At 41.0% G+C, this 10,747-nt stretch overlaps 1 protein-coding gene across 2 annotated transcripts in view; it reads right to left on the bottom strand.

The window, feature by feature from the left end:
* Positions 1–10,360, bottom strand: part of RGS7 (regulator of G-protein signaling 7) — a 147,987-nt gene extending 137,627 nt beyond the window's left edge. For both annotated transcript variants that reach the window (XM_009997572.1, XM_009997573.1), the window contains exon 1: positions 10,264–10,360. In XM_009997572.1, the coding sequence (XP_009995874.1) occupies positions 10,264–10,360 (97 nt within the window). The remainder of the gene's footprint in view (positions 1–10,263) is intronic.
* Positions 10,361–10,747: the final 387 nt, after the last annotated feature.

Below are 10,747 nucleotides of genomic sequence, written 5' to 3'. Positions count from 1 at the left end.
AGCAGGATTTTGTAATGTTTAAACACATACATTCCCTGTTTTTACCAAGCATACTACTACTTGAATAAAGATTGGTAATTAATAATTACGTGAATACATTCACTAATCAAAGTGCAGCATCTAATTATCTTACCAATTTCCTTGATAGAAGAGAAATAAACATTTTCTAAGATATGGAAAAAAGATTAATAATAATGGCATACGATGGCAATAAAATTTCTAAAAAAATGTAAAAATGCAATCTCTATATGGAAAAGCCATAATATCAGATTCACATCTAGGAATGAGAAAAAAGTTAAGATTTCACATGGATTATCTTTTCCTGGGATAACTGAATTAATCTTTTGAAGTTTCTCTTTAACTCTTAAGATGTTAAAAAACACCTTTCTATGGATCTCCTCCTATTACTGTTGGTTCAAGCTGTGACTACTTTCCAAGTTACTGAGCCCTGCATCAGAAACAGCCAGGAACAACTAGTATGAACATGCTTTCCTTGAATACTTTTTATTCTGTCTCTGCATGTACTCTTTAATTGAAATTACATTTTCTCACAGTTCTCCCTGCTCCTTCAATAAAAACAGCAAACAGTGTCCCTCATTCATGCTTACACACCGCTCAACTGGCACATTCTCCAAAGATTTTATTCCATTTTTTTTCCCCATCACACTTACCACCCAGCATATCCAAGTACTATAACTTTTAAGTCCTATAAATCATCAGACTGATATTCCATAAGGACCGTTAGACACCACTGTACTGCTACATCTGTCTTAATGAAATATCCACATTACAAATAGCTTATGAATCTTTCACTACTAATAATGACCAATCAACCCACTCATCCACTACACAAAAACTCTCAAAACAAATCCAGTGTCTTATCTGTAAAGTCTGAATGCTTCCTTCTGCTTGAATGAAAACAGCAAAACTTTGGCATTTACTTGCTGTCTCTCATAAGTTAAAATAAAAATGATATTTTAGAGTTCCTTCTCATCCCTATGATTCATATGTCAGACTCCCTACATTCATCATTTCAAGCAAGCTTTTTTCCGTCCATTTCCAGGCCTAATGGTAAGCCATGTCCTGGGCAAATTGCCTTTTTTTTTCCTAATCCTCTAATCAGTGTTAGTAAAGAGTGCATATAACAACCTGCCGGCAATTATTACTGTTGACAGATGTCTATATAAACTATCTTCTTCACTCCTCCAAAACATTTTAAAACCATTGAGGCAACAAAAGCAAGGCCTTATTTTGTTCATCAAAATGCATAATCACATAGTAAGAGCAAACCTTCCTGCCTATTGCTTTTTTCTTTGGAGCCATTATACTTTCAAATCAAAGCCACAATATATATCTGATGAATAACATTGTTATGACATCACCTTCAGAGCACAGACTAGGCTTACAGGGGTCCTGCATGACTGCAGTCGAGTCAGCCATCAAACCCCGTTTTAAAGGTGTGCCTTCTGAAAACTGAGTACCCATGACTGTAGTCATCAGCATTAATCCCAGAAAGTGACTTAGGTCTACAGATGGGAGTAACTGAAATTCTGGCATTAAACAGTCACATTTCCCAAGAAGCACGTAGGAAACTACTTCAGCATCACCTTCTAGACCAGCTTTAGAAGCCCAGATATGTAGCCATGCTTAAAGTTACTGAGAAAAGTGACTCAACCCTCCTTTCAAGAAACTTCCAGTTCTTTTGACACATAATCAGTTCAGTTCAAAGACAGTTCAGGCTCTGCTAGAGGGTACATTTTCAGAACAATGCACTTTTTAAAGCACAGCCTCCAGTGTGATTTTCACACTCAAGATTACAAAGTGAATGGCCATAGACTACGCTGTTCATAATAAAAACAGATTGTTCCATTCTCAAAGACAGGAAGCTATTACTTGAACAATGATGCTTAAGCAGTCAAGACTAAAGCAATACTACAATTTCCAGCAGAATTTCCATTAACAGTGACCAGTGAAGGAACTAAAATATAATCCAGCAAATCTAGTTTCAGCCATTAGTATACTAGGGTACATAGTATACCAGTCTATATTCTGCAAAGATATCCATGCAAATTCACCTATTTGTTGCATTCAGTCTGAGCCTGCTTGCAAGTAAGATTGTGTGTGACTCAGCTTGAGGTGAACCATCACTACAAAGACCACCTGCTACAGCACACTGTATGTATGTATGGGAGACTTCAACCACCCTGACGTCTGTTGGAAGAACAATTCTGCTAAACGCAAACAATCCAGGAGGTTCCTAGAGTGCATGGATGATAACCTCCTTTTCCAAGGAATCGAGGAACCAACAAAGAGAGGTGCTATGGTAGATCTTCCCCTCACCAATGAGGAAGGGCTGGTGAGGGATGTTAAGCTCAAGGGAAGCCTAGGTTGTAGTGACCATGAAGTGGTGGAGTTCAAGATCCTTAGGGCAGCAAGGAGGGCTCACAGCAAGCTTACTACCTTTGACTTCAGAAAGGCAGATTTCAGCCTCCTCAGGGTTCTGCTCAAGAGAGTGTCTTGCGATAACATCCTAGAGGGTAGAAGGGCCCATGAAAGCTGACTGATATTTAAGGATCACCTTCTCCAGGCCCAAGAACATTGCATCCTAAGTAAGAGGAAGTCATGTAGAAACACCAGGAGGCCAGTGTGGATGAGTAAGCAACTCCTAGAAAAGCTCAAACTTAAGAAGGAAGCGTACAGGGGGTGGAAGCTAGGACGGTATCCTGCGAGGATTACAGAGAGGTTGTCCGAGCAGCTAGGTTAGGAGAGCCAAATCCCTGCTAGAATTCAGTCTTGCCAGGGATGTTAAGAACAATAAGAAAAGCTTATTTAGATATGCTGGGGAGAAAAGGACATCCAAGGATGTCCTTGTGTAGTGTAGGCCCTCTCCTGAAGGAAACAAGCGAGGCAGCAACACAGGATATTGAGAAGACTGAGGTCCTCAACGACTTCTTCACTTCAGTCTTCTCTGGCAAGTGCTCCAACCTCAACACAAAGGCCACAGAAGGTGAACGCAGAGACTGGGAGAAGGAATTACCCCCCACCGTAGGTGTGGAGCAGCTTCGTGACCATCTAATGAACCTGAAGGTGCATAAATCTATGGGACCTGATAGGATTCACCCATGGGTCCTGAGGGAGCTGGCGGATTAAATTGCTAAGCCTCTGTCCATCATATTTGAGAGGTCATGGCAGTCTGGTGAGGTTCCCGCTAATTGGAAAAAAAGGGAACATAGTCCCAATTTTTAAAAAGGGGAAAAAGAAAAACCAAGGGAAGTACTGGCTGGTCAGTCTCACCTCTGTGCCTGGAAAGATCATGGAACAGATCCTCCTGGAAAGTCTGCTAAGGCACATGGAAAATAAAGACGTGATTGGTGACAGCCAACATGGCTTCCTAAGGGAAAGTCATGCCTGACCAATCTAGTGGCCTTCTACAACAAGGCTACAGAGATCAGTGGATTGTGGCAGAGAAACTGACATTAACTACCTGGATTTGTGCCAGGTGGTTGACACTGTCCCACATGACGTCCTGGTCTCCAAACTGACAAGACATGGATTTGACAGATGGACCTCTCAGTGGATAAGAGATTGGCTGGATGGCTGCACCCAGAGAGTTGTGGTGAATGGCGCAATGTCTAAATGGAGGCAGGTGAAGAGTAGTGTCCCTCAGGGGTCAGTATTGGGACCAGTGCTGTTTAACATCTTTGTTGGAGATATGGACAGTGGGATTGAGTGTATCTTCAGCAAGTGTGCAGATGATACCAAGCTGTGTGGTGTAGTTGACACTCAAGAAGGAAGGGATGCCATCCCGAGGGACCCTGACAGGCTGGAGAGCTGGGCCAGTGCCAACCTCATGAAGTTCAACAAAGCCAAGTGCAAGGTCCTGCACCTGGGTTGGCACAAGCCCAGGCACAAATGCAGGCTGGGGGGAGAATGGCTGGAGAGCAGTCCTGAGGAGAAGGACTTGGGGGTGGTAGTTGATGAGAAGCTCAACATGAGCCATCAGTGTGTGCTGGAGCCCAGAGAGCAACTGCATCCTGGGCTGCACCAAAAGAAATGTGGCCAGCAGGGCCAGGGAGGGGATTCTGCCTTTCTGCTCTGGTGAGACTGTACCTGGAGTACTGTGTACAGTTCTGGTGCCCTCAGCACAAGAAAGACATGGAGCTGTTGAAGAGGATCCAGAGAAGGGCCACCAAGATGATCAAAGGCCTGGAGCTCCTGTGCTATGAAGACAGGCTGAGGGAGTTGGGGCTGTTCAGCCTAGAGAAGAGAAGGATCTGGGGAGACCCTATAGCAGCCTTCCAGTACTTGAAAGGGGCCTACAGGAAAGATGGAGAGAGGCTTTTCATCAGAGAATATAGTGATGGAACAAGGGGTAATGGCTTTAAACTGAGAGAAGGGAGGTTTAGGTTAGACATCTGGAAGAAATTATTCCCTGTAAGGGTGGTGAGGAACTGAAATGTGTTGCCCAGGGAGGTTGTTGATGCCCCATCCTTGATGGTTTTTAAGGCCAGGTTAGATGAGATCTTGTGCAACCTAATTTAGTGGTAGGGTTCCCTGCTCATGGCAGTGGGGTTGGAACTTGATGATCTTTGAGGTCCCTTCCAACCTTAATGATTCTATGATTCTGTGTTCTCTCTGTTCAAAGACCTAATGGTGCTTTCCCTCAGAAGCACTAGCTGGATGATGTAGTTCCGCAAGACTCTTAACGCCTAGGGTCTTTTACAAAAAACATTTTGTGCTTTAATTTTAATATGCATACAGTAAACTGCTACAATTGCCCCAGAAGGCAAGGAGATAGTGTCATTATGAGTCAGCATGGAATTATGCTGAAAAAGCCACATGTAGCATTTGACTCAAATAAAAATGAATAGCTGGGCATGGAGACTGTAAATATCTGTTCTGGAACAGTGAATGATGCAGATCTTGGTATAAAATAAGCTTTGAGTGCAATGAAACTATTCGCTCATCAGACCAAACAAGCTACAGTACAGAATAATTCTGAATTGTTTTATATTTATTCTTGCTTGTCATGACATACTAAAATACACCACAGATGTTCACTAACAAGCCCAACAGGTTGCATGTCTGCAGACAGCACACGGAAAACTCAGAGTATTAAGATCCCAAAGCCACAGATTCTTTTATGCTGAATCCCATTTAGAATTAGACAAGGATGTATTTTTCTCTCTCCAGATATTGTTTATTTGTATGTATAATAAGCCCCATCACTTCTGTTAAAGACTGGCTCACAGTATAAGTGCAGACAAGCGCAAACAAGGGGAAATGATGGGTGATAGTGCTGGGAGACTCTCATCTAAGAGGTACAGAGGCACCCATTTGCTGACCAGACCCTTACTCTAGAGAGGTCTGTTGCTTGCTAGGGGTTCACATAAGGGACATCAATGAAAGGCTACCCAAACTTGTACATTCCACTGACTGCTATCCACTCCTGCTGTTTCATGTGGGTTCCAGTGATATAGCAAGGAGCAATCTGAAGATCATGAAGAAAGATTACAGAGCCCTGGGAGCAGCAGTGAAGGACTTGGGAGCACAGATAGTCTTCTCATCAATCCTTCTGGTCAAGGAGATTGGACTTGAAAGGGCAAATCGCATTGGGAAAATCGATAAATGGTTACAACAGTGGTGTCACGGCCAGGGCTTTGGCTTTCTAGACCACAGGTAAGAGATGCCCTGAGCTTCAAGATGGATCACAGGCCAGCAGAAGAATACCTGAAATGAAGGATAATGGAATCCCAGGTAATGAGGCAACTTCAATGAGGGCTCAACTTAAATGCCTCTAAGAAAATGCATGCAGCATGGGAAACAGGCAAGAGGAGCTGCAAATATGGGCAAACCTGTAGGGCTATGACATTATTGGCATCACTGAGACGTGGTGTGATGACTCCTACCTCCTCTGAGACCAGGAGCAATGCACCCCACAAAAGAGGAAGGCAGGCAAGAATGTCAGGAGACCTGCATGGATGAAAAAAGAGCTCCTGGAAATTATCTTAGATGAAAACAGAAAGTCTTCAGAGGATGAAAGCAGGGACAGGTAGCCTGGGAGAAATACAAACAAGTTTTCCAAGAAGCCAGGGATCTGGTTATGAAAGCTAAAGCCCAGACAAAGTTAAAACTGGCCAGGGACATCACGGATAATAAGAAGGGTTTATACAGGTACATCAGTGATAAGAGACAGAACAGGGGAAATGTGAGCTCTCTGCAGAAGGAAACGGGAGACCTCGTCATGCAGGATATGGAGAAGGCTGAAGTACTGAAGAACTTTTTTGCCTAAGTCTATACTGGCAAAGGCTTTGGCCACACAGTCCAAGCAACAGAATGCAAAGGCAGAGAGTGGGAAAAGGAAGATCTGCCCACTGCAGGAGAAGAGCAGGTTCAAGACCATCTAAAGAACCTGAAAGTGCACCAGTCCATGGGACCAGACAAAATCCACCTGCGACTCCTAAGAGAGCTGGATGAAGTTGCAACACTGCTTTCCATCATATTTGAAAAGTCATGGCAGTTTGGTGAAGTTCCCACTGACTGGAAAAGGGGAAATGAAACCCTCATTTTCAAAAAGGGAAGGAAAGAAGACACAGGGAACTACATGCCAGTCAGTCTCACCTCTGTGCCAAGCAAGATCATGGAGCAGATCCTCCTGAAGGCTCTGCTACGGCTGATGGAAAATGTGGAGGAGGTTGGTGGTAACCAACAAGGCTTCACCAAGGGCAAAATATGCCTGACAAATTTAGTGGCCTTTTATCATAGTGTCAGTGGACAAGGGAAGAGCAACTGATGCCATCTACCTGGACTTATGAAAAAAGGGTCCAATACTGTCCCACATAATTTTGGTCTCAAAATTGGAAGGATATGGATTTGATAGATGGACCACTCAGTGGATAAGGAACTGACTGGACAGTCACACTCAGAGAGTAGTGATCAATGGCTTGATGTTCAGATGGAGACCAGTGATGAGTGGGGTTCCTCAGGGGTCAGTATTGGGACCGGTGCTGTTTAACAAAATGGACAGTTAGCAAAATGGACAGTGGAATTGAGTGCCACCTCAACAAGTCTGCTGATGACACCAAACTATGTGGTGTGGTTGACACACTGGAGAGAAGAGATGTGAGCCAGAGGGACCTTGACAGTCTTGAGAGGCCCCTGCCAACCTCATGAAGTTCTACAAGGCTCAGTGCAATGTCCTGCACATGGGTTGGGGCAACGCCAAGCACAATACAGGCTGGACAGAGAATGGATTGAGAACAGCCTTGAGAAGAAAAGACCTGGTCTTGTTGGTTGATGAAAAGCTCAACATGGGCCAGCAATGTGTGCTTGCAGCCCAGAAAGCCAACCATGTCCTGGGCTGCATCAAGAGAAGCATGGCCAGAAGGTCGAGGGAGGTGATTCTGCCCATTTACTCCACTCTTGTGAGACCCCATCTGGAGTACTGTGTCCAGTTCTGGAGCCATTGACACAAGAAGGGCATAGAGCTCCTGGAGCGAGTCCAGAGAAGGGCCACAAAAATGATGAGAGGGCTGGAGCACCTCTCCTACAAAGACAGGCTGAGAGAGCTGGGGCTGTTCAGCCCGGAGACGAGAAGACTCCATGAAGACCTCATAGTGACCTTCCAGCACCTGAAGGGGCCTACAGGAAAGCTGGGGGAGGGACTTTTTACAAGGGTGTGTAGTGAGAGGACAAGTGGTAATGGCTTTAAGGTGGAAGAGGGTAGATTTAGGTTACATGTCCCTACACATGCAGTGAGGTTGGAACTAGATGATCTTAAAAGTCCCTTCCAACCCAAACCATTCTATGATTCTACGACTTTGCAATATATTAATAGTTATTTGCATAAATGTATTTTTATTTATGTATGTTATTTGCTAATAGTTATTTGCATAAAACTAGATACAATTTTATATAGAATTCTTTATCAAAATAATTCAAATTAGTATCATTAATGGTAAATAGCTAGGAAAAACATCTCTGCACCAAGGAACGAGGCATAGATTCAGGATAGCTGCTAATAGCTTTGGTTTTACCCCTTTGATTTCAGAGATTTTACCTCTGCATATATGAGGTACTATAGCTCAGTCAAGGATTGTTGGGATTTTTCACAATCCATTTCATCTCCTGCTCATAGGTGACTGGAATGCTATTATCCAAATCAGTTGGCAATTCACCAGCTCTAGTGAATTTACACCATAGATAAATTTGGTGCATAAAGTCAGTCTGAGACCCTCTTACATGTTGATACAAACATGAATAGTAAATAGCACACGTCTACAGGTTTGTATTATGTTTCATTAAATAGCTTGCAAACTCATTTTAGGCATACATTGATCCAGAAAAAACAACAAAGTGATTTATTTTTGTTAGATTTCAAGAAAGAAATTTAACAAAAATGGTGTGTTTGAATTCAAGCAGCGTGCTTACAAAAACAAGTGTAAAAATATCAACACCAAGGAACATATTTGCTCTCTGTGAATATATGAAATATAAAGCAATATAATTAATCCCTTCCTTAAAATCTCACAACTCTAATTTACCATGATTTTTCTTTGTGGTTTTCTGAAACACAGCAATGTATACAGCCCACAGAGAACCATTTGTATTTGAAATGTTTCTCTGTGTGGCTGTTTTACATTTAAGGAATGACAATAAATGAGGTTATATAATCACATCATCCTATTTATTATAAGTACAATATTTTATTAAAGGGTTAAATTCAGATACCATTCTCCAGACAGAATTTGCCTTAGAAATAGTCAGTAAGCCTACATCAAAAAGTGACTAATTTTTCAACTAGTTTTTCACTTCATGTTTTTGGAAGCAATACTATGAAATAAAAGTAAACAGAATTAGCTCTCTTGCTTTTATAACATAATTAAAATGTTAGCCTATAAGACCCCATTCCTACAGACAATTTAAAGACATCACTAATTTTTGCAAGTTATTTAAAGGACTCTTACGGGTCTGCTAAGAGCATGACAACTGTGGTAGACCTACCCATTCTGCTTTTCCTTGCAAACAAAATATCACAGTTTCAGTTATTATGGGACATAATCATGGACAGATGGCTGGGTATAACACAGGCTTTCATGCATAAGCACACAGAGATATACACATGGGCATATAGACTGCTTTGTTTGGGGTTTTTTAACTGGAGAGCATTTGTTCATTATTTGATCATTTTCATATGGATGCTTTTGTGGGTAATAACAGGTATCGATAAGCTATCAACCACTACTTTATACTTTAAAGTAAGTCTGAGCACTTACATTTGCATCATTATCATCACACTCCTTAGACAACAGTACTCCCGTGTTTCCAAGCAATCAATAGTTTTGAGTGTAAGCTGAGGGCTTTTTGCTATATACACAAAAACGCCTAGCTTTGAAGGAAACCTGCTACTCTCAACACAAAACTTTGAAGAGTTCACATTCTGTCCAGGATAAAAAAGCAGATTAGTTAAACTAAAACGACAGTTGAGCTGTTCAGATGGGTTTTTTTTAAGCCATATATAGAAAAACTACTGTCCTGGTATTTGAGGGAGAAAATTTATGAATAGAAAAAAAAACAACAACTCTCCTATGCTTTTTCTTTCCCTTTGCAGTTGATAATGCCTCAGGTTGCATACAAAAATCATTGTATCATCACTGATCACTGGGTACTACTGCATATATATTCTAACATAACTTTTTAAAGTGTGAAGTCTATTCCAGTAAAAAATCCCCAACATTTTGGTAAAAAATATCACCTGCTATACGAATAACCATAGTCTCTCTAATTTGAAAACCATAGCACACAAAGCGAGGCAAAGAATAACAAATTTTACAGATAATTTAATAGAATGTCATGCTGTACTAACTTATGGGAAATAAAGGTCCATTTTTCAGATGTTAATTTTTGTACAAGTGGTTTCTAAAATGAAGGCATTTTGCTCACTCTTAAGGCTCTTTCCTTCTTTGTGCCAGACTTATTCAGTAGCAAAAATACTACTAAGGTTAAAAATTAAAGTAGAGAATTCTTGCTGTTCTGGACAGTACAAACTTCTGTAAATACTTTCTATGTAAGTATTACTATCTCCATTACAAAAAATGCAATTGTTTACAGAGCTGACCAGAATACAGAAAAAGTAGGTTCAACAATGACATGTATTTCAGATGAACTACATATGCATTGGTAGCACAAAAAGGTACATATGCACATATAAATGCATGGTGGAGCAGAAATTTTAAATAGTATAAAATTCACTTTGACTCTTACCAGAAAAGACACTGGGGATCTTGGAAAGAAAACTTTTGACTGTACGAATAGGAATCCCATTTTTCTCATCTTGCATGCGGGCTATGACATCTTCCATCTGAATACAGAGAAAAAAAATGAAAGAAAGAATAAAGAAATCCAGAATTATTTCCTAAAAGTAAATTATTTGAGAAACCCCAGGTCAATCCCTCAGAATGAAAGGTCCACTCTTGCTTTTTTTTTTTTCAACTTCTAATTTATATTTTGTATTTTTATTGAACAGGCTACAAAACTGGAAGCAATTTATTCATGGACAGCAATAAAAAAAAAATTATGTGCTCCAAGTCTCTTGAGAAAGAAAGAGCAAGGTTGAAAAAAAAAGGTTTAGTTAAAGTTGCTAAAAGTAGCTAAAAGAAGTAGTTAAAAACTATTGCTGAATACAGAACTTCATGTTTGATTATATTACTGGTATTGTGCCAAATATAGACTCATGCAGCCTTCTGGG

The sequence above is a fragment of the Chaetura pelagica genome, unplaced genomic scaffold (assembly GCF_000747805.2).
Source record: "Chaetura pelagica isolate M959 unplaced genomic scaffold, ChaPel_1.0 scaffold235, whole genome shotgun sequence".
NCBI classification, from domain to species: Eukaryota; Metazoa; Chordata; class Aves; order Apodiformes; family Apodidae; genus Chaetura; species Chaetura pelagica.
This window is presented reverse-complemented; position numbering and strand designations above follow the sequence as displayed.